This window comes from Melopsittacus undulatus, chromosome 4 (assembly GCF_012275295.1).
Source record: "Melopsittacus undulatus isolate bMelUnd1 chromosome 4, bMelUnd1.mat.Z, whole genome shotgun sequence".
Classification (NCBI taxonomy): Eukaryota; Metazoa; Chordata; class Aves; order Psittaciformes; family Psittaculidae; genus Melopsittacus; species Melopsittacus undulatus.
This window is the reverse complement of record NC_047530.1, coordinates 75,896,856-75,921,855: the sequence shown is the minus strand read 5'-3', so window position 1 is coordinate 75,921,855 and position 25,000 is coordinate 75,896,856. Positions and strand designations below refer to the sequence as shown.

Below are 25,000 nucleotides of genomic sequence, written 5' to 3'. Positions count from 1 at the left end.
ATAATCTTAGTGTCACTCAACTGAATGCTCCAGAGTGGTGCAACTATGCAGGCGGATACAGTGCCAATTGGTCATTAGTTTTTAATCTGTGCAATTTTTACATATATAAAAATGCTGGTATTCAGTGCCTGAAATGCAGAGCCCTGTTTTTCATGTCTTACTGCTAGAGAAGATCGTTAGGAACTTATTAGTGAAGTGGTCCAATTCCTCAGGCATATTTACCACACTTAGCTAATGTGGGATGTGACCTGAACAGAAATAAACTTCACACCAGAGCCCTCCCATCCTGTCAGTTGTAAAAGTGTGGTATTCTCTTAAATCTAAAAGAAGCAAGCTCAGGGAGAGGAAGAGTGTGGTGGAGGGTAGAAAACACCAGGCAAGAGCGAAGGGCTGGGAAGATGGGAAACTGTCACTGGTAGTGTCCACATGGAAGGAAATCCAGCAGGGAAAAAAAAAAACCTGTTTTCAGAGTGTTGAAGGATCTCAACTTCCAGGAAAATTCAAACTGCTCCTTGATGAATCTGATCTGCCTTCTTTTCCTCTGCAGTCACTGCCAGGACGTGAGAGCAGGGAAAGTCAGGCATAAAACGAATTCATTTCCATAGCAAAGTTGCTAAGAACAAATACTAAGGAATATGTGAATTTTTTCCCCCCAATCTAGTCACAGCTACCTTCAAGCCCCACTGTGAAAGTTCACATTTAATAAGGTGCGATTAACAAATGCTCGAGGAAGCCAAAAATTGTGTTATGAAATGAAGGGGAGATCTGGCAGGAAGGAAAATACAGGAGAAACCACAGATAGAATAACCCAAGTGACAGAGGAATTAGTGGATGCCTGGAAATTGGGACTCAAACTACATTTCTTTGTATGAGAAGTTCGTAATCTTGCATACATGACAGGGCTGGGGTTTTTTTGTTGTTTTTTTTTTTCTCTTCTTTGTTTCCCTGTAGAGTAAAACTGAAAATTCAAGCTTGATATATTGGATTACAGAAGTATTGCTTTTGTGATCTGTTTCCTAAGTATGCATTTCTGCCTTGACCTGGAAGTGCACCAAGTCCAGAGCTGTGAAGCAACTACCTGGATTCGGAGCAGAAGTTTGCCATAGTGGGGAAATCCCACAGTCATAGCTCAGGAGATTTTAGCATGATTTAGTCACTTACTCAAATTAGCATAAAATCCCAAAGCACTCTTGACCTAAGCACTCCTTAAATCTCAGTGCTGCCCAAAGAAAACCTTCATGAGTGAGGTGGGAACTTTCCAAATGCCACCAACCCCCCAGCTGGATACAACAGATGATAGGCCTGCCTGCATCCCTGCCTCATCCTACCTGTCCTGCTGAGCTCACTCAGAGCAGCACACTACCATCCCTTTGCTGGTATCTCCATAGTTGCTAATTTTGTTTCTTTATTTTTTTTCCTCGTAGTCCTTCTGCTTTTCCTCAGGACTTTTTTTGTTTCCTCCTCCTCACTGAACTGCCCACGCTGTCTCAGTCCCTCCCTCTGACTTACTTTTCTCCAACATCCATAAGTCCAACCCTCATCTTGTTCCACTTCTCCACAGCAATGCTCCTTATCTGTTATTTCCTGATTTTTTTAATGCCCGCTACACCCTTCTCACCCCACAGCTGGGCTCCATCAATTGTCCAGCACTTTTTCTCTCTTCAAACAGAAGTCAGCCACCCCCACTGCTTCTCATCCAGACCTGTCTCCACCTGCCCTTTCCCAGGTCTTTGCTATGTGCCTGTCCCTCCATCTTTGTCTGCTTTGCTCATCCCTGGCACGCAGTGTTCATTCAATGCTGTGTTTCCTGCTCATGATACCCGGGGCCTTCCTCCAGCCAGCAAAGTGGTAGCCTGGCAGGAAATCGTCTATATTTTATACATTAATTTAGAAATGAGAAGATTAAAATACTTTGTATTTTCATATTAATTTATATTAGTACTGAAAAGGCTATACTAGAGCTATTTAGTCTACCACATCCGTATCAAGGACTCAGTTTTGATCTGAGGGAACATGACAGCTTGAGCAAAGTTCTTTGTTCAGACACCATACAACATACCTTAGCAGTGCACAGCATGCAGCTGTTACAACACTAATTGAAATATGTTTTTAAATGTATCGGGTTTCTGAACATTTGTGGGAGAATTATTTTTTTCCCCTGTGTGCAAAACCCAGTATTTCAGCCATTTGAAAGGAGTACCTTATCCCTCCAATGCATTAGTAGGCCATAAAATAAATCTAAAGTAAGGTATTTTACACTGGGAATGGGGATAAATCTACAAATGTAGGCTGATGGGGATAAGCCAACAGCTGTAGGTGGACAGGGAGAACCTAGAACTGTAGGTGTGTGGGTAGACCTACACCTGTAGGTGGTTGGGAAGAACCTACAACTTTAAGTAGTTCTGTCTGCTTTGTCAGCTATTTAACTAGCATGCAGTAAGAGCATTGTTGTGCAATATCATATCAGTGGACTAGATGGGTTGAAAGAAAGCAGATTTGAACATCCCACCCCACATTTTACCCAGTTTCATTTCAGATGACCTGTGTCATACATGGAGATTGAACTGAGAGAGGAATACCCATGGCACCTCACAGGATGGCTCACAGAACACTCTGTGTTACCAGGTAGATGTGTGAGGTAGATGTCACATTTTGCAGTGAAACTGAGTGATAAATATCTCTCAAATATCTGAAGGAAATGCTTGGGCTCTTTTTTATTCCACCATCTGCAAAAAGAGGTTCTCACAGGGGCCTGCACTCAATTTACAGAGGGGAAATTATAACTAATCTCTTTGCAAAGTCTCTAGAATTGTGTTTCTGTCAAACAAAACAACAACAAAAAACCTCTAACAGTAAGTATCGCTCAGTCTTCCTGGGCTAAAAGCCTTTGAGTGAAAAAGCTATGAGTTTCACATTTACAGTGGCTTAAAAGTCATAAGACATCAGATCATAAGCTGTCACTGGTCCCAGACTAAATATCACCCACCCTTTGCCTAAGGAAAGTGGGTCTTTTTTCTGCGGGAGGGGGCCAAACAGAAATCCCACTCTTTGGAGGAAAGAAGGAAACATTTCTGTGACAGTTTGTTTTTATGTTTTGAAGGCAGTTCTTTTGAAGTTGCTTGGGGGTTTGGATGTTAGTTGTAGTCCCAGTGGAGATGGATTAGCAGCCAGAACACAGCAAAGCGGTCAAAGGTGCCAAATAAATGCAATTTATATATAATTGCCCAAGCTGCACCTGTTCCATTTTCAATAGAAGACCTTGTCTACAGAACAGATTTCACAAGCATAGAATATACCCTTTTTTTTCTTTATTTGAGTGTAAAAGAGGGAATTCTAAACTTGCATCAGAGTACAGCAAGAAAAAATAATCTTTAAATAGCATGTAAATTTTTTATGAATCAAGTTCTAAATAAAGAAAACTCCTGAGCTGGGAATTCAAAATACTAGCCAGAGAGAGCTGATTTGCTACCAGGCTCAAGAACAATATTTAGTTTGCAGAATCAATCTGGAAATAAAACTAGTGCTTGCATCAGCATGAAAGCTACAAAAATATAAAAGAGGTCTTAATAAAATATACAGTGGAAAAGGAAAGGATGAAAGCACTAGCACAGTTATGAGGCCCTCAACAGCCCACACAAGTAATAAAATAGAATATGATGTAATACAGAGCAACAATGAAAGGATTTCAAATTTCTAGGTAGGATTCTGAAAAACTGTTTCCAGGTTTTGTTGCAGAGCATGCACACTGCAAGTTTCCTTGGGAAGCTACGATAAAGCTGGTGTGTAGCAGACATGGGTGTTGACGACAGCAGAACAAATTCACCTTACTCCTGAATCAGCTCAACACAGCACTGATAACCCAAGGGTGCTGCATTAGTAGCCAGGAGCCAGGATATTTCTCTTATTTCCAGATGCTCACCTTACTCCTGAATCACCCCAACACAGCACTGATGACCAAGAGGGATTGGACTGCTACCCAGGAGCCAGGATATTTCTCTTACTTCCAGATGCTCCATTCTGTTTGCTTTCTTGCTCACTTACCCACTACTGTTTGCCCTCCTTATCTGCAACACAAATATTTTTTTTGCTCATCAGATGGTACTAATGCTTTACCATGAAGGGAACCATCTCCATCTTTAGTATGGAAAGTTTCTTGAACCCTGTGCTAAGCAGCGTGGATAAATCTGAGATTAAACACATGCAGTATACACTCAACTAATTTCAACCTGTCCAAAGTTAGGATGAGTTCATAAGACTTCCCAGGAAAATAATGTGAGCACTGAATTCCTCTGCTACCTGCCATGCCCTGCACCCTAATTACAGTGCTGCATTCCCTGGTTTTAAAGAAATAGGATCTTGTGAAGCTCAAATTCTCAGAGGGACAATATAACTTCTCTTAAAATTAAATGTCATCCCAAAATTAACTTGGCAGAATTTGGTCCTGCAACAAGCAGTGGCCTCTACACTAAATTTCAGATTCAGATGCCAGAAACAATGCATTTCACTCATTGCAGTAACACAATGAATTTTCCTTCTCCACATGAAGCTAGAAGCTATTGCAGAATACTGGTAATGCTGCATAAATTAAAAATTATGGATTGTGAAATCTGGGCCACTTTTCCTACTGTACTCAAGCCGTGGCAGGCATGGAGTACAGAGGTAATGGCAGAGCTCCCTGATCTGTGTCCACATGGTCCTACTAGAAGTTCTTGGGTTGACACAAAGAACTGGCCAAATCCCATTCTTCTTGTCCTAGAAGGGAAACAGCTCCACTGCAATACTTCAGTGACATTCCTGTTTTCTCCTTTACAGCAGTTGGTGTAACACATGATTACTGCATCTCATGTAGTTTCAACTGTCAATGTTATTTTTTGCTCCAGATGATTTCTCTGGGGTAAATATTTAGGGGCTGCAAAGAAGGAAATATCCTCTGTCTGAATCTCTCAACCCTCATTCTAGCATTGTTTGCAATGGGTTTGTAAACCATGAAAAGTGGTGACAAATAAAAATCCTATTGTTCAAATATCAAAAAAACCCAAACCCCAAAAAGCACATAGATTTTTTTTTCCACTCAAGAAAAAGGACATCAGTATAAAAAACATCCAGTACTTGTGCTTCTCCAGGAAAGACAGGAAGTGTTCCTCCTAAAAATATGTTTTTAATGAAGTAACAACAGATCGTGATCAGCTGGTCAGAAAACAGCCACACACTCAGAAAATAAGCTTTTTCTCTTTTTTAGGTTTCAAAAAGTTGACTGAAAAATCTGGGCCTACTCTTAGAATGATCTCAAATGCAGAAGAGGCTGATACTTCCAATTTGGTTCCTTCCACTGAACAGACTGCAATTTCATACCTACATTATAAATACAATTGCAAGCTTTTTTCAAAACTATGAAATTAATTTGAAATTCACTTAAGATGCACGCTAAGCTATTAGCCGAAGTCCCTGTGCATTTTGCCTCCTGAAGGCTGTGGATCTGTGATGGAGCTATCCCAGCCAATGTCTTCACAGCTCCAACCACCTCTATCTAACATTAGCGTGACACGTGGAGGATAAAAGCAAGCATGTCATTAATAATACTTCACAATTTATACAGCAAGTTTCGTCACAAGATTTCAGCCTGCATGAATTAAGATTTACAGCAGCCCAGAGAGGTGGGCTGGTATCATTTCCCTCTATCGCAAAGATGGGCAAAGGTGAAAGAAGGTGAAGCAATTTGCTGAAATTCACAAAGGAAGTCTGTGGCAAGGCAGAAAAGAGTGCAGTTCTCTCAGCCTCAGTGCCTGTGCCTTTGCCACAAGATCATCCTTCCTGTCTCTAAATGCCACACTCAAGCTTGATGATGTGCTGTAGTTCTAGCGTATTAAATATGACACTGTATACACGTTCTGGATCATAAGGCTGAGTCCAATAAAATTGATGGATGTAAACTTAAGAAACTGAAAGGGACAGAGCAAAGAGGAAGAAAAGTTCCTACACTGCAGCTGTGTGGTTTTTTTCTAGGCAGTAGGTTCCCATGCTACTTAAAGACCAGAACATATTTTTGCTTTTACAAATGCAGTTTATTTTGCAAATCAAGGTGATTGCACACATTTCAGCTTGTCAAATTTTCAGCCTTTCAACCATATGTCTGTCGACCTTATGGACTACCAACTTTATGGGATTCAACCATATGTCCAGATCCCAGTATATATGAAGGCCAGTTCTAACATGAGAGCTTTACGGTACTAGTGTAGTAAGCCATAATGTTTGCAGATGGCTGTAATAAAATCATTCAGGGGAGAAAAGGTGCAGGGACGTAAAGCCTTCAAAGCTTCTTCTACTGAATAAACAATTTGATCTGAATAATGTAGTGGGAAGCACATTTCAGTAATGAACTAGCTGATCTAGTCCAAAATGATGCTTTTAATTTTCTTTCCTAATCCCATATGTACTTTTACTTTCTTTTTTATTTTCCTGTGTGGGATTATCTTAAAATTTGGAAGAAAAGTATAAGAAGGAAAATAACAAAATAAAGAATTTTTTTAAAGGCATAGTCCACTTCTGAATTGTAATTTCTTCATATATGAAATGCCAAATAGTTATGTGCAGCCTGGAAGATGTATTAATAGAGAGGTATGTGTTTTTTACCATCACATGGTGAGATTGAAGGATGATGTGACTTGCTTCGTTTCCTGAATCGGGACTCAACTTTCAAAGTTAAGGAAAGTTTCCTCCTGAGTAAGCTTTTTCTAACTCTAGGAAGTTGGTGTTTGGTTTATGTCCCGCTGAACAATAATTCACATGATAATTCACATTCCCTTTGTCTAATATAACTTGATATCTCTATTATATGGGGAGCTCCGGTCCCATTTTCCCCTAAGTGAAACACACTGAGCTGATGTATCCCTCTTGGAGAGCTCTCTACCTCTAGGCTCATGCCTGTCCTAACTGAGAGTGGGAAAGGGAGCACTGCCTGCTAGGGGAATCATGGCCAGCATAGGTGTGATGGAGGGTCTTTTTCAAACCAAAATATTTTTTAAGCTGACAATCTGTGGTGAACTTTGGCAAGCTTCCTTGAACTAGACAAAAATCAGTCCCTACTTGGGAAAAAAAGAAGCCTTCCCTGGGCATGAACTGAGAAGCAAAAAAGTGAAACGCAACCTTCCTATGCTGCTGGCATGCAAGATCACAGGAAGAGCAATCCCTGTGAGCAGTTTACTTTCAGATAACTCAGCCAGAGCCTGCTCTTATGCTGCTAACATCAGTGGAAGTTCTATAGGATTAAAATGGTGCATGGTCAGATAATGTCTAGGAAACAAGAAATATACTGTGACCTTTCCTTCCTGTTCCAGACTTTGTGTTGACCAAGTTGCAGTTCTTTCCGAGTGCTAAGGCTTGCCTTATTTGAAGAGGGTTTATCCTGCAAGATGCTGAATGCCACCATTGCTATCATGCACAGCATGATACATCGCATAGCACCTGCCAGGATTCACCCGATCACATCCAACAGCTCTTCACCAAGCAATTACTATTAAAAAGAATTAAACGTGTTGAACTGAGAAAAGATATTCTTTCTGCCCTATTGAAAGCCTGTCCACTTTCCAAACCATTCACTGCACAAGTGTACTTGCAAAAGACTGTGAAGAGCACAGCATGGACCTCAACCCTCCCATTGTCACGCACGGCTATCCTACCTGTGTGCTCGTATTTGTGTCGCAGCAGGGAACTGCTCTTCTGGAATGTCTTGTCACATAAGTCACATGCATACATGCCGCTTTCTGTCTTCTTTATCTTCTTTCGGGACAGACAGGAGTCGGAGTCCGTCATGTCATCAAGGCCGGACATGTAGTCTGGGGTTCCATCAAGCAATTCTCCCTGTGAGGGAACCACCCGTCAGTGACACCCATTTCTACCACCGCGCCTTCCCATGAAGGAACTAACCATCCGAGAGAAGTCAAAATTATGTCTGCTTAGGATGGTAGTCCTCTCAGCTTAGGAATCCGTTGGAAATGAAACTACATCTGATGAAAACTGTGGAAAAAATGAGAAGCCTTCTATGTCTTAGAACAACTTTCTGTCTTTGAACACTCTGCAGTAGTATGATTTACGCAATTGGACCGTATTTATAATCTCAGCACTAGATATTTTCAAGGATCAGAAAAAGCAAAGGGGAGGTTCTCTATGGACAGCAAAAGGTATTGTAATATTTTACAGGTGTAAGTGTAAGCAACACCTAAGAGATCATTCCTTGCAAAACACAGAAACTTGGTTGTATTCTGTATCTGTAGAAAGGTTTTAATTGAATTTTATATTTAGGTACAAATGTTATTATTATGCAATCCATTTAAATGTATGTCTCCCGACTAAAGGCCTCAAGCTATATTTTTATATTTAATTTTGTAATTTGAAATAGGGAATATTAATAACACTTTTTATCAATGTTCTATCTATGTTAAAACAGCCTTCAGCATTAAGCAATAATGAATGTGGATCAGTAAATTATTAAATTTCTTGATATTTATTTTGTCTTGATCCAAAGAGAGTGAAAACTTGCATGATAACATACATTTCCATTTGCTATCACACTGTTCAGTTTTCTTAGACTAGGTTTGCACTAATTAATATTAGAGAAGATTAAATAGGCTTAAATACATTTACAAAGAGGGCAGATGTACTGTAAATTGGAATAGTGGAACAGCTGTTATGGAGGTGCAGTGCTATTTATGCTCCTATTGTGCAAAGAGGGATTGCAGCCTGTAATGTAAAACCATACCTGATTTTCACATCTGAAACTATAAAACATTTACCAGTCAGTAAAATTGCTAATAGACCATAATAGGACATAAGGGAACATGCACAAATGTAAAAAAAAATAAAAAGAATAATAATCTATAATCAGTTAATTTAATTTAACTAAACTCTGTACGTTATATCTGAACAAACCCAGAAGAAAGATATAAAAGTATGTGACTTTCGTAAAGCAGCTCTTTGCTGTAGGAATGCAAGTGGCAAAATCCTTTGCTCCTCACGTATTGACTCTGAGAAAAGGATTAAATGTTGTACCCAGGCATGAAGAAGTGCCAACACATATTACATGTCCAGGGAAAGACTTTCTTTGCGATTATGGTCCCTAGCTGCTACCTCCTCAAATAATTTTGTTTAATCTCCAGGTTTTTTCAAAGCTGTTCCAAGTGACTGGCAGGATTAGAGGACTGGTAGTCTGGGAAGGGCAGTAGGTAGGCTGAAGGAAGGGGCTATGGGGAAACAGCATGTCAGTGTTTCTTATTGCCTAGACATTCATGAGAAGACAGGACGCCTTTCCCATGCACGGTGGATGAACAACCCCCCAGAAACATGGAGAAGGAAGCTTTGAGGGCTTTCAATGGGATACAGCTGCTACAAGTTCATATGGACCTCCACTTACAGGGATACAGCTTTGCATCCAAGCATGGAGGTGATTACCAAGAGGTCTCCCACCGCTCCTTTACCCCACACTGCCCTGTAGAGATCAATTTCCCTGCAAAGTTTCACTCTGTTTTTTTTCCTGCAGGATGGGACTTTTCATGCATGTTATTATTATTTAGAAAAAATTCGGATAACAAATGACTAAGTGCTTAAGAGAATAAAACCATGTGTTATGCCTATTCAAAGGTATTAATATTGTTTCTGAGTCTAAGTAGGGGTACACTTAAGGTAATTGCAGTTCATTTTCCTTTTGCACTGCATTTTTGCAAGTTCAGACTAAAAGAAACTCTACTAATTTTGTTGCAAATGTTGAATATAGCTTCAGTTTTTTTCTTCTGTAAGAGGACATATCACAAAATACTAATTCCTAGCCTTTCAAAGGAAAATGGTTGCAAAAATTTACCTGAAATCCTTGTTTCCGCTGGTACTTTCTTCTTTGCTGCATATCAGCAAAAGTAGCTGCTCCAGTTGGGTAAGTGTAGGCCATATGTGGTAGGAAGCTCATCTGATCTAGTCCTGGGTATGGTCGCAGCCCAGGAATACTGGTCTGGACTGGTGGCATAAAAGTGGCTGGGGGAAATGCGCTCTGTGGGGGAAGTGTTGTGTATAAAGGTTTGGCACTAAATGGGTTCATACCAAATACTGGGTTAGTGCTTTTATCCAGATTATTTGAATTAGAAAACTCCTTCTTGATAAAAGTCAAGTTCAGTGGCTCATCTGAGTTTTCAGATGATGAAGAAACACTGTTGTGTTCTAAAGTTACACTATTAGATTTTGTTTTGTTCTTTGTGGCTATAATACTTTTGGGTTCCTTCATTTGTTTTGGTAAAGACAAGTCCAAAGGCTCAGCCTGAAGCTCCTCAGAAGAGAAACTGTTTGGAGTGTAAGAACTACTGTGGGAGTTTTTAGAAGATGTGGAAGAAAGATTTAAAGGGGAAGGAGTATTGCTCCTAGAATGGTCCAATTTATCAACTGGTTTAATATTGGTAAAATGAGGAGGTTTTGTTAGCCTGAGAGGAGTATCACAATTAGTAACACTGTTATGGAGTTCAGCTATAGATGGTGAAGTTATAGAGTCCACAGGCTTTATTGGAGATCTGGCTGACAAAGAGTCTTTAGTGGGAGTGTTGTTGGTGGCAGCCAGCGCCACCTTGGCACTGGCCCTTTCCAGTGATGGTGACCTGGAACTTGAATACTGGTAGACTTTTCTTTGTTCAAACCATTCCTTCACAAATTCCTGAGGAAGGCCAACAGCAATGGAAATTTTCAGTAGTTCATCAGAGTTGGGTTCCATATTCATAGCATAATATGCTTTAAGTACAGACATGTGGTCCTTGTATGGGTTGATGGGGCTAGTCATTCCTTTCTCAGAAAGTACTGATGACAGCAAGAGGGTTTGCTTATCAAACACTCCAGGTTTGTTGGGAACCATGTTCTCATGAGGCTGAAGGACCGCCTTGATTTCTTCATTCATTTTACACAGGTAACGCTCATGCTGATGCAACGGAATGGGACCAGGAAAACTTTCTTTACAGAACTGGCATGAAAATGGAGTGGATACATTATGGTTCTCTATCATCTTGTCTTCAGTTACCAGGTCTATTAGCGTTCGCAGCTTCTCTTTTTTAATGTTATTGAGCTGCCTCCTTGAGTCTGTTGTTAAACTTTGGAGGCAAGCTTTGGCTTCATTGACTTTCTCTAATGTATAGTCAATAATACTTTTAGTGGCACCATTATGACTTACTACTGGAAGACCCACAGGGGGAATATTGGGGGAGGTAACTCCTTGTTCCTCGGCTTGAGAGCATGAATCCTTCATATGGTAAACCTTCAACTTGGAGATCTCTTCAGCCTTGCAGTCCATTTTCTGCCTGGAAACCGTGTTGTCCACAATCTGTAGGACCTTCTGCACCTCACTTAAATTACTGCCTACCGCAGGAAACCCAAGCAATGGTGCTTCCATCCCTACACCTAAGTGCTGCATTGGACTTTGAGCAGAAGCATGAACTCCTAAGGGGCTGGTTGCTCCGAGTCCACCATTCATAAAAGGACTAGTTGCACTAAACCCATGTGAGGCCATAAGAACCTTATATTCATTGAAATCTAGTGGTTCTGTTTTAATTTTCAGTAGGCCTGTTTGTTCAGACATACTAAGTGGTTTGCCATTCTCCAGCTTGTTTCTCAGCTGCGTAATGGCTGAATTAGTAGGAGAGGAAGATACAGAATTAGGAGAAGAACCCGTCTTGATATTGTTTCTCATTCTGCCATTTACAGAGATTAAACCAATACACTTCTTGCTGCTGATGTGCGAACTGTAGGAGCCAGAATGGGAGAAACGTTTCTTGCAGTTTGGACACTCATATGGTTTTTCACCTAAAATGATAATTAAAACGAAATGTTAATTATCATTATTGCTGCTATAATTGCAAATGATCACATTTGATACCCAACTGGTAGTCTGCGTATTCACTGAGTGAGGAAAATACTATTTCTATGAATATGGCTGTACACCACCGCTGCTTTACACCACTGCACTCTTTCTAGGGGATCTGAGGCCAGTTTGGATCCACAGTCTCCAGCTGGCAACAGCCACCAAGGTGTGAGATTGGCACCAGACTGACCATTTCACATTACCTTGTAAGAGGTAAGTACCCTGTGGCAAGGGGGGTCAAATCAAATCCAGACTGTTCAAATTTGATATGTTTCTTTTTCTTTTTTTTTTTTCCTTGTTTTAAAAAAATTAAATTTTCACTGGAAATAAGCATGGTATGAGAAAATTAATCCTAATGTTAGGACCTCCACATCAGTACTGGTGGAAGTTTGTGCCTGGGCAGAGCCCGGTGGCATTTTGTGCTGTGAATGCTGCGTCAAGGAGAGCCACATGCACAAGTCATTCACAATGAGACACTTTGCGCTTATTCGTTATCTGAGAATATGAGCTGTATTTCACTTGGGGAGACTTCTTGTTATGGAAAATATAATGGGCTCTTCAGGTCCGACTGCACAGAAATGAGTGAACGCTTCTGAACTCAAACTGCCAAACAAACAATCTATATTATACGCAGGAAGCTTTACTATTTCCAAATCTTTCAGTGAGACTGTGGTATTAACAGCATGATAAATGAGGATGACTCAGATATCACTTATGAAAGACCTTAGTAGCTCCAAGAAGCCAGAAGCAGAACTGTGTAAATTTTAAGCAGTCTTTAAAACTCAGCTAATTAAACAAAATGCAAATGAGCACACCAGCACCTCCGCTACTCACCACTGTGAATTCGCAGGTGTTCCTTCAGATGGTGTTTATATTTGAAGGCCTTGCCACACTCAGTGCATTTGAACTTGCGATTGCCTGCTCCTTGGGTCAGCATTTGGTGCTGGGAGAAAAAAAAAAAAAAGACATCAACATAAATTTTATGCAAGAGAAACCATGAATTTCTAGCTTAAAAAAAAAAAAAAAATTAATGTGACTCTAAATTTATCAAGCGGACCAAAAGGTCTGCATGTACATTTATTTGTCTCATCAGTGCTGCAATAAAAATCAAAATGTTGGCAGTAAACCGAAACAAATGAGAAAGTACTTTCACATAAGCATTCGATATTTGCTTTAGAATTATTTCCTAAGTCGCTCATCAGAAATGTGTTGCTTTAAGGTATCTTACTATGAGATAAACTGTTTTATAAGATTTGTGGCTCTTAATATTCCTATCGGATTCTGAACATGTGTGACTCTGCTTGCTTAAAAATTCTGTTTACTGCTTGTGGAGGAAAGACAGAAACACTGTCGTTAGTGGCATTTCATGTAAGATTCAGTTCATTATCAAGCAGAGGAGGCTGCGTTTTCGGCATGAGCTTATGCTGGAAAATGTTTTTTAAAATCATAGAGCAGCAGGGAAGACTTGAGCTACCTTTTGTGACATGTTTTCCTGTCGGTGCTCTTCTGAGGGGCAAGGGAAAGTTAAAAGTGGCATACACATACAATCAAAGGCAGCTGACCTTTTTGCAACAAGCAAGAAAAGCACAAAAAAGACTTTGAATTTGGACACAAAAAAAATTTAAAAAAAAAAAGTGATAATATTCATCATAATGCAGCCAAACACTCTGTACACTCAAGGTAGGAGGTCAGACTTTTGCAGGTGGCCACAACACAAAAGCCTATTTCAGGAGGAGGGAGAGGGGAGAAAGAGGGAAAAAAGAAGGGGAAAGAAAAAAAAAAAGAAAAAGGCAGCGCCGAAATGGTATGACAACTGCGAGGGTGTGCTGCCTCTTCCCACATTCCTGGCGAGACAGATGGTGTTACATGGGACACAGGGAGGTTTGTTCAAACAGCAGCAACCTTCAAAGATCAAGCAGAGCCCAGCCCGCTGCGCGCCATTGAGGGACCCGCGCTCATATGTTGCTGAGTTGCATAAACAAACAGCAACAGCTGTTTTGTCTCCCCCCATCGCCCTCCGAGGACTACTATAAACTTTAGTTGTGCCACTGTTAATATGATACAATCATTTTAATTTACTAATTGTAAATGCCATGAGCAAATGAGGAGACTTTTCAACACCAAAGCTACCATTCATAATGCACCAGTACCAGCGTGCTCTCGCATGTGAAATTTCAGGCAGTTACATTGGATGAATATCTAGGCGGGGTTTTTTTTTTCCCCCCAGTGTTTTTAATGATACAAAGCAAAAGAAAGAACCTTAGGGTGGATCGGTTTAGGAAAAATACACATGTGAAAATGTGTTTGTCTGCTGGAAAAGCCATGGGAAGGAAAGAAGAGGAGAAGCTCTATAGAATCATTTATATAGATATAAGATCAAACAAAAAATAGGGTTCTCTTAAAAATGCTAATTGCAAAAACTGCACGATTAGGAGATGTGTGTCTGCCTAACTGAACTTACCATATGCTGAGAAAAACCTACTAAAAGAAATACAATTGATTGTGACTTTCAGGTTTTTAAGAAAAATAAGTAAGGCATAAAGCCTTTATAATATGACACCATGCACACATCTATTTATTTAAGTTTTAATTTGAGTTTCCAAAACAGCCCTCCATAAGACAGGTTTTCAGAAGCAATTCTCTGGTGAGGACAGGAGTAGTTTTTCTGCTGGTATGTAGTGAGTTTTGTGGCAAAGGTCTATCGCCAGCCTGTTTAGGAACACTGAGGAAGTTCAGACACCTGTTTGAGATACGCAGCATTTCCTTAAATGCAGCACTGATATAATATTACATGTATCACATCGAGGAAAAAACTGCCTTGATTTATTGCAGATACACTGCTGGGCTATACAAATTATAGTGATGCCGCGGTTCTAGTGCATGCATGTGTTAGTGGCACAATCACAAATGATAGTCTATATGTACTGTAGGAACAGTTATTCTAAAAATGTGTAATTACGTTTAACAAACGATTATACAAAATACGCATAATTTCACATGATTGAAAAGGTTACCCAAAAATGGTGAAAAAATATTATCGGATCTTTTAGTATGTCTTGGAGCTCCTATTTGCAACACTGCAAAGTAAAACTAGGTGAAAAATGGAATTAAAATTGCTGAGATGTTTAATAATGTATAATTAAAATGCTACAGTTTCATTCACTTTTTGAGGAACATAAAAACGAAACTAAAGTCAAGTTAAAGTGCAAATAAAATTTCTAAATTAGAAATTAACACACTCATTCGATCGTGAACATAAGACTATTAAATCATATTAGAAGAGACCATCAAAAAATCATTTAGACCTCAATTAAAGCTATTACCATTAAAAGATCTGCATCTTCAAAATGCCATGAAAAATTAATAATGATTGCCAATCAAAGCAATATCGTTTCTCTAAGGGGTTATTACAGAAAGAAATCACTTAAAACCAGCCCCCCACCTGATCTGTCCCTGGCTTGTGTGTCACCATATGCCGCTCGAGCTGGGTGCGGTAGGCAAACGTGTAGTTACAGAGAGGGCATGAGAAGTTCTCCTCGTTCTTCTCGTGGCGGTACTTGATGTGCTCCTTGAGGGACGTCAGGCGCTTGTAGCCCCGGTCGCAGTAGGGGCAGGTCAGCAGTTGGGCAAAGGCATCTGGAGTTCCAGGTGGCAGGTCTGTGCCCCGGGATGGCAGGGGGGGATGGACAGGGAGGAAGAGAGGCAGGCCAAAAGGTCAGCAAATCAATGGCAGCTCATGGGCTGATTGCCCAGGATGGTATGAGGGGAATCGCTGCAATCTGCTGCTCGAGAGGGAGGGATGGCGCTTCCAACCAGTGTCAGGAGGCACCAGCACCTGCGCACACCCATGGCAGACTTGCAAGACCCGCTCTGGACCCTGCTAGGAAATTAATTACAGGCATCACTCCTCCCACGGACCTGGCTAGCTGGAAAACTAAGAAATAGTTTTCCCTATCAATTGGAGATTTGCATTCCAGCCCCAGCTCATTAAGTGACTTATGCCATTGACCGAATCCTTCCTACTGAAGCTTTTCCAATTATTTATCAAGGCATTGGAGAGCAATAGGACAACTGCCCCTTCTTTTGTTGTGTTAAAACTCTATTAAAACTTCCCAAACTCCCAACTAGAACAGCAGCCTTTCCCCTGTTTAAATTCAGCTCTTCAGTTCACCCGCCAAATAATACAGATTTGCTGACTAAAAAATCAAAATACACTGAAATTACAACCCCAATCTTTGCTTGTGAAATTCCATGTCGCTGCAGCTGTTCTTCAATTTTTAAGGTAAACACCCAGGCATGTAGTGCATTTATAATTGCAACAGCTGCACGAGGTCAGGATACTGGCTAAAAATGAATTACAGCCTCACCATTTTCTTCTTGCCCATTGGCCTCTGGAGTGCCAAGGCGAGACAGTTCCTCAGGGGCTTCGGGGTAAATAATGGCTGTGTCGCTGCGCTGCAGGTACTCTGCTATGCTGACTGCATGCCCATCTCCTTCCTCCAATTTCCTTTTGGCAAAATATTCCTCAAAATCCGACGTGCAATTTGCATTCTTCACTAAAATGAGAGAAAGGAGAAAGAAAAGGGGCTTGAGTGCATCGTCCTCAAGAGCTGAGGTCAGTTAACATTTTTACATACAGGCTGAGTTGGTGTACTGGAGCTACGAGGCTGGGGCTGCAGCTGGATCCACACTCTTATTGGTCTTACCTAGCTCCTAATAAAATTAATGCAGGGTTTCCACCAGCATAGATGGAAGTAAAGGTGAGCAGTTAAATTAACAGGATCATGGGCTCTACGGGTCAGCAGGAGAAGTTTATGAGGCTTGGGTAATGCAGGGTAATCCTTCATCAATGGAACTTGAACCTTCTGTAGTTCTGGGAAACCCATGGCTTTTGTCAGGAATGCAGCTCAGCCTACAGGACTGAGCTCAGCTGCCCCAGATCCCAGTACCCACGTAAGAGGTAGGAGTTGCAGGTAGTAAAGACCAAACCACTTCTCCTCCAACACAGGTCCTGCCTTGGGCTGCTTTTCTGTAGCAGGCACAAGAAGAGAATTGCTCACACATTTTTATTTATTTTTTTTCTCCCTGAAAAATTAACTTACAGTGGGAGAATAGGTTGTTTTATTAAAAGTATTGCTTCATGTATTTCTACAAATAGAACCACATGTTTTAGACCATAACAAGGATACCAAGCCTAAAACCACTTTTACAGTCTGTACAAGAGTTTTTCTTCTTTTCCTTAAATGTAAACCAATTTTTTTATTGTCCATTTAATGTCTATGAAACATAATATATGCTCAACCACCAAACATCCTGTTACTAAAAATAAGCTTTTCTCCTCCATGTATGAACAGTGCATACAGAAAAGATCTTAAAAATTCTGGGATGTTATGTAAAAATATTAATATATTTACACTGGGGGAGGAAAAAAAAAGCCAATCATTTTCTTTCTTTAATTTTTGTTTTTATTAACAAGTCTTGGAAGACACAGTTGCTGGCAGGGAATTAAATATACTTGTTTTTAACTGACCGCAAGTGAAAAGAGCAGCTTATGATTGATTACATTTTTAATGTATTTCACCTTTGATAAAATAAGAATATGAGGCAACACCATAAACTATCCTACAGTTCATGTAAAAGTAAAATATTAAATGGCACAATTCTGCTCTCACTGGCAACAGAGAGCAATATGGAGTAAACTCGTGGAAATCAAAGGGGTTATGGGTCTACATGGTTATTCCAGTTTGTACTGCTGGAAATGAGAGACTAACAAGCTCCTTGGTGCTTGGAAATGGGTAAATGTTTTGCCTCAGTTTCCTACAAAAATTAAAAGGGATGCTGGCAGTCAAAATGAGACATGGCCTTTGACTGGAGCACAACTGGAAACCTGAAATCACCTGATTTGAAGTGTTGATCTCACCATCATTGATAACAGTAGATATTCATTTATGCAAACCGCATCCCTTCATCAGATAGAATCAAATCCTCTGGCTGAGACAAATATGCCCTACTTTTGGTATGAGCTGAGCAGCTCCTCAACCCTTCTGCAGTATTTCTTGATCGTGACCAAATCGCACAGGGCACAGGACTCCTTTTTTGGAAGGAAACTTCTGTTCCTATCACAGCATAGTGAATTACTAGAACACCACAGAGCTCCCTCCTCTCTTGGTCCTTCTGTAGCTCCTGTTCTTATATGCTATTAGCATGAGAAACAATATCTCCATTTCCCCCCCAGTCCCCCCAAAAAGCAACTTGTAAAGAAAGGGAGTATGAGTGCAGTGACAAAGACTGAGTACCTCACCTCCATTTTGTATCTGTGAAGGAAATATAACAAAATGGTGATTACCGAAGTACACCTGTTACGTGGAAGAGCGTTAGGCTATGTTTTTGACTTTTTGTTTTTATCAGAACAAAGCTGAGGCATTACTTTTTACATTGGAAGCCTGACTTTTCATTCCCTTGCTACGCCTAGATTTTCCAGCTGTTGTAAGATCCTCCACCTTCCAGCTTAACACTATTCCATCTCTCCTCTTTCTCATGGCTTAGCAATAGATTCAAGTTATTTTTTTCTGGATTCAGGCCATGACTGAGTAAATGCCACCTGTGAAACAGGGAAAGAGAACTTTTCTCCAGAGAGGAGATATAGAAGCAGGTAAAGGTAGGATGGCTCCAAGGATTGGCTCCGTATGTCCTTCTCCTCCAGGCAGGCTGGGGGGTTTTGGAGCTTGTAACTGCATTTATAGGACAGGGATTCAACCAACCAAGCAAGGCCTGAGTTAATATTAGGAGCTTCAGTCCTAAATTTGAATGCAAATGAGGTTCTTCCTTCCAGGTTCTCAAATCTATCTGGAGGCTGATCCAACAGGTTGTGGTAGACTGCTGCAATATTACTGGACTCAGCTTCCTAATTCTCTGGATTATTTAGCTTCTATGTCTGCGCATGCAATCTGGGAGCTAAAGCAAATGTTTATGTCTACATTATAAACCCCTAAAAACAAGGGGATTTAGTGGAAAAGCCGACAGATCCTTAACTGAAACAATACAACCAGTGCTGCAACACTGCAGATTAACATGAATAGCAAAAGGTGACCACGTGTATCTGGTTTCTCACCAGCAATGTTAATGACAACTCAGACATGGCTGGAAGCTCACCCAGTGTTACGAAAAAGACCCATCTGATAACCATTAGGTTTTTCTCCCAATTTCGGGGGGGAAGGCTAGCTTCTCCCCCCTTGTCCTAATTTGTTTTCCATGCAGAAAGTCATGTTCCCAGATTCCTCGTGGGCTGACACTGCACACACATTGCACATCCCCTCCTGCAATGCAAGAATTTTAGAGAGATGTATGGTGGGTGACCTCACCAAGTAAGTCTTTCTTTAATTAATTATTGGAGCCTGGAGAACAGAAATATTTTCAGTTCCAAAAGCTGATGTGGCCATGTCACATAAAAATAAAATGCCTTAAGGAAAGCTATCTTTGGAGGCATTTAGGACCTTTCAAGATAAAGCAAGAGAGGTTCAAGGAGCTTGGGAGACCAGTTATTTTGTGTGGGAACTCATCCTGCAAGATGGTGATAGCTGCCCTTAATCGCAAACAAAGCTAATAAAACCACAGCCTTCATTAGCCAGGAAGTGAGAGGCCCCCATTGGTACACACAGATTACAGCCTGAAAACGGCCTGTCCTCCAACCTGCCAAGTTTTACTTCTGTTTTCTTTTCCCTGAAGCATTTTTTCCCCTTTCTTTAAATTATATTAAAATCTTTACTTGGATCTTGTCAGATGTTAGTAATCAAAACTGGGAAAAAAATTCTGTTTGCTTACAGGGATTTTGTTAATCTATTTTCTGCAAACATCCTAGCTGTAATAACCGTAACAGGTAGGATAAAATAAACCATAGAAATTTATTCATTCACATTTTAAAGAACCTCTTCTGCAAAATGTCATTTTATCAAGTAACTATTTCAGGAAATCCAGAAATATTTACAAATTAATGTAGCAGGACTGAAGACTAAAATTTTCATTCTAATGGTCACTTCTGCTTTTCCACTATAAAGCTTCCATGGCTCATTATAAAAATATAGCTGATTAAAGTATAGATAAGTGCAACTAGGAAGTGGCCATTCTGACAATAGCAGTATAATTTAATGAGACGTTTTCTTTTGTTTTGTTTTTTTTTCTTTCTCTGCTAATGACATTCTGCAATGAATTTGATGCTAAAAATGCAATGCAGTTGTTGCATGCACCTACAGCAGCTTTGTGGTTGGATGTACGTGAATGAGTCTGAAGCTGTATCTCCTAGCCCTGTGCTCAGCCCTGGTCATGAAGCACCATGAGCTCTGGTGTCAAGAGGCAGAGGCATGTTGTATTAAATGCAAGAAGTCTCCTCGACCCACCTGGAAGAGCCCAGGCTGATCTGTGGGAAACCCTACATGGGGCTCCCCTGGAGACCAGAAGGTCACTGTTGTATGGCTTTCAGTGAAGATGAAGTCACTGATCCAACTTCTTTCATCAGGTCAAGTCTCAGCCTCATCTCAACTATTTTATTAAACATCAGTATTAAATCTGCCTATGATCTGCAAGGCAGAATTGAAGACAAACACTCGGAAACAAAACCTTTAGTGAGTCTCAGGAAGTTAGAAAGGATCTTCAATGGCTCTAATGACCTCTTCCCTTTCCCCCTCAAATAATGGTTGGAGCACCTCCACAGGCACAGTGGGGTAGTTTTTGCTCTGCATAAAGGGTGCTGGATATCCTAATAGTCACCTGGCGTCTTCCACTCAAGGTGAAAAGACTGGCAAAGACATTTAATTTATCAGACAATATAACTACATAATCTGACATAGCTCTTAAGAGACTATGGAGACTGCAGCCATTACAGAATCTTGTTCTACCCAGCTTACCCAGGCAACAGCATCCACTGGAGGAGGTGGCTCTGAACCACTCAGTGGTAAAAGGTTTGAATTAAACACCAGCAGAGCACTAGGCAACTTGTAATTGTTACTTGTGCAAGCTGCCCACTGCAGCAAATAGCAGTTGGAGTGTAGGGGAGGCTGGGGGTTTTGCCCAGGACGTTTGGGTGAGGAATTGCCAGGTGCAACATCCACAGCAGTTTTTGCATTTTAAATGCAGACCACCTAAATGCAAAGCACTCTGAGCAGTGAGTTTGCAGTGCACCAAGCTGGGGAGGGGCAAACCTTATCTTTTCCCCCAGAAAACTGGTTTCAGAATAAGCAGATCACCCCATGGACCCCACACAGAGATAGGACAGGGCTGCGCAGGGGCTCAACAGCACCCTGCCCCCAAAGAGATGTGGCAAGGAAGAAGTGGACCAGACAGAAGAGACCATCAGATACTGGCAGGGAAGGAGCTAAGAGGACATGAAGTCTTCCCCCTCGAGCAGATCACATTGCAAGCATGAAAGAGCCAAAGCTTGTCATGGTAAGGAAAATATGTGCAAAGGAAGTCACATGGACTGATAGCGGACCTCAGATGCTCTGGTAATGTTAATTCAGATAACTATCAAGTCTTATTTCTGAATCAGACGCCCTTTAAAGTCCTGTTTCTCCAAGTACTAAGCACTATTTGTCACCTTATTCGTGTCCCTTGGGGAAAAAAAAAAAAAAAAAAGCTTTTAAAATACATATGGCAACACTATTAACTATATATGTAGTGATAAACCGAGCCTCAATGCCACCTTCCTTTCATGCATAACAAATCTAATAGGTAAAAAACACAGTGACATGGTTTTATTTCCCTATTATTTTCCCCCTCAAGAATTATAAAGTAAATTTCTTGAGTTACTTAATAAGAGCATTGGGGTTTTATGTGGGTGTAACCAACATAAGGAAAGTGTGAGTAATAAAATCCTTGCAAGACTTAGGTACCACCTTTTACAGTAATATTTGTAGAGGGCATTACCTGTAAACTAAATCTCATAATGGAATGCATAGAAATGTACTTACACTAGAAAATTCTTCCTTTTAGCTGTGTAAATCAGGGCTATCTGCAACATCTCAAATTGTGACAAAACGCAAAAGAAACATTGAATGATGTATGGCATTCAGCTGCGCTGAGGATGGGGTAGGGCCTTGTGGCCCTTGGAAAGAACATGGTAAACCCCTGAATTCTTTTGGATTAGAAAATAGTAACAGAAACCTTTTGCTGCTTTGCTCTGCTACAGACAAAAAAAAAAAAAGTGATGACTTGGAGATGATGCCTGCTAAATATCTCTGTCCCCTTCCTTGTTCTACAAAATGTATTGATTTCTAAGGAGAGGGGGAAAAAGGAGATGTGGAAAAATAAAAATAATAATAATAAAAAGATTAGTCAGAATCATAATAATCTCATAAACATGCATTTAAAGTGTGCTTGTCTGTGTGTCTATGTAAGGGGTTTATGTGTGTCTTGCTGAAAAGATGTTTTCAGTCTCTGAGTAGCTTACTCTGTGCACTATGCGAATCTGGGGCTGCCAAGAAGAGTGCACCCCATCCTCATTATCAAGCTTTTTGTAGTTTCTCTCATTGGAAGACTACTGTACCTTGGTCCAGCTACTTTAAACTACATGAGATTCACCCTCACTGGGAAAACATCTCCTCATGCTGCTGAAAACTATTAGCTCACAAGGAAGCAGTTAAAAGGATTTACAGGCTGGAACGTTGCAGGCACAAGAAGGATAGCAAGGACTCACCAAATGAGTTTGTTGCTGCACCATTGTGATCAAATTGGGGGAAAAAATTAAAAAACAGGAGAATTACGTGTTTCCCAATTATTCAACTGAAAATAAGAAAGAAATTGTTTTATCACTATTTCTCTTCATATGCATAGCTAATTCTACATGGTACTGAAGAAAAAAAAAACCACTCATATCATGCAATACCTTACCTGTACCATTGTTTCCAGTGGTCTGAATAGTGGCTTCAGGCCCCATAGTGTCATAATCTTCCTTCATTTCTTCTGTGAAATAAGCATTCACACTTTAGCATTTGCACATTATTGAATTGCTTACAAAGCTAGGGAGCACACTGTGGTAACAGGGAAGATCTTGCTATGGAAAGGAGAGAAAAGGGCTGCTGTGGACCTCTGTACAATGACTTTGTTCTGGCAACTGAATGAGTTCAGTGGTGCTGGATGGCCGAGAACTTATTTACTTTAAACATGACAGTGAGTGGTGGAAAACAGAACTATTTGTTTGGAGTAAATGAAGGGCTTTTTCCAGTATCAAGTCTAATAAGCAGTCAGGTGATTAAGAGGGAATTTTTTGTTCTTTTTTTTTCCCATATTTAAAAGAAATAATCAGTTAACAGGCAGTGTGAGATCTATACCTGGAAGAAGCTGCAAATACAAAAGGAAGATAGAAGTTGTATATCTCTGTTTCTATCTTGTCACACAGATCTGAGCTGTCATCTTCATTTTAACCTCGTTTGAAGAACAGCATGTATTAATATCAAGCGGTTCAGAAATGTAACAATTTTTCAACTGTGGGCAATTCTCCTCTGCCCCTACTATTTGTTTGTGTCCTCTGTGCACTCTGTGTGCTGACAAATTCTTTTATGGCCATAAATCGTTTTAATTCACATGCAAATGAGCATGATATGTGTAGACTTATTTACTATGTATTTATCATGAATCGGTGTACTCTCCATGAAACTGGGGGTTCAGAGAGAGTTAAAATAGCTTTTCAAAGAGGCTGCATGCAGCTCCATCACTAGGGAGAACACTTATTTTCATAGACGTTGCAGCCCACCTCAGAGTGCCTGTCAAACTTGGTTTCTTGCTGCTAATTTATTAGTTCATGTGCAACAGGTATTCACACATACAGCCTGTTTATGATTTAACCCTCCAAAAGGTTTTCAAAGGCAAAAATAAATATACATAGCATTTCTTTCTTGCCTCTTCAACTTTTCCTAGATGCCAGCCTTTCTTTATTGGAAGACATGCACAAATATACACTCTCACTTTTTTTTTTTTTTTTGAGAGAGAAAAAATTTAGTATTTGGGATTTAACTGAAATACCTGCTTTAATCTTTCACTTAGCTGCAATTGTAAGAAATAAAATTTCAAAAGCCCCTCAGAAATAGTTCAACAATGACCAAAATAAAATTTAAAAAATTGAGAGAATTTTGCAGAAATAAACGCAAGTCGATGATGACTCAGGAAGATGGATGCTGCTCGGCCAATCAAGTGATAGACTGGCAAGAAGATGAAAGCATACTATTAAAATCTTATTGATACACGAAGCATTAAAATTTTTATTATTCATTTTTTGTGAGAAAGATTTTGATGAGGACAGAAACTGGCCCAGTATTAATCCATTTCCATGACAATTATTTGACTGAAGATAGGGGAATAATATAAACAGAGCACATTCTCAGTTCATTCCTAAATTTGTAATCTTGTAGTATTCTTCAGATGTCACATTCTACAAGTAATTAGTTGGTAGAATAACAGGTTCTAATTGTATCATTCTAATCAAAACTAAAGCACAGAATGACTTAATTCAGAGCTTTACAACCAGCATACAATACTGTGGTATAAATATACATGTTCATGGCTTTGAAGCTTAAAAAAAAAAAAAAATTAATGAAAGCTCTTAAGTTAAAATATGCAGGTACAAACAGATGCTAAATTTGTACAGAAGCATAGAATATGCAGACCAGATGAAAAATATTTGTTTAAACTGTCCAGCAGACAAGCCAGCCTTGATTCTTTTCCCAGATCTGGCATTCTGCCTCTCTAAGGATCATTTTCACAGGGTTATCTTGCGTCCAAAACATTTAGGAGTTCAATATGTATTAATAAAATGCTGTCAATTATGGTAATTGATCTGCTAGGCCAGTCTCACATCTGATATTTTTATTGCAGCCTACCAGAAATCTTAATCAAGGTACAGTATTTCTGAGAAGTTCAGCCTTAGATATAAATATAGTTATTGTGATTTTCTTCCTTGATCATCTCATGTGATTTCTGGTAGTAAGGAGTCACAAGTATCAGAAGTTTTCCATCTGAGGGCATATCTACACAGTCAGCAAGGGGAAAACAGTTAACAGTGCTCTTTTTTTTCTTTTTTTTTTTTTTGCATAACAGTGCTAATGTTGAAGATTTCTGCTGCACTTCCTTCCTTAT

The 25,000-nt window shown here is 40.0% G+C and overlaps 1 protein-coding gene across 3 annotated transcripts in view; it reads right to left on the bottom strand.

Moving 5' to 3' along the window:
* ZEB2 (zinc finger E-box binding homeobox 2) overlaps positions 1–25,000 on the bottom strand; it is a 116,185-nt gene that overhangs the window by 3,242 nt on the left and 87,943 nt on the right. For 2 of the 3 annotated variants that reach the window (XM_034061419.1, XM_034061420.1), the window contains 6 exons: positions 22,760–22,831; positions 16,246–16,434; positions 15,321–15,535; positions 12,713–12,821; positions 9,851–11,820; positions 7,677–7,857 (listed from right to left, as the gene is read on the bottom strand). In XM_034061419.1, the coding sequence (XP_033917310.1) occupies positions 7,677–7,857; positions 9,851–11,820; positions 12,713–12,821; positions 15,321–15,535; positions 16,246–16,434; positions 22,760–22,831 (2,736 nt within the window). The remainder of the gene's footprint in view (positions 1–7,676; positions 7,858–9,850; positions 11,821–12,712; positions 12,822–15,320; positions 15,536–16,245; positions 16,435–22,759; positions 22,832–25,000) is intronic. The other variant, XM_034061421.1, reaches the window with a different exon arrangement.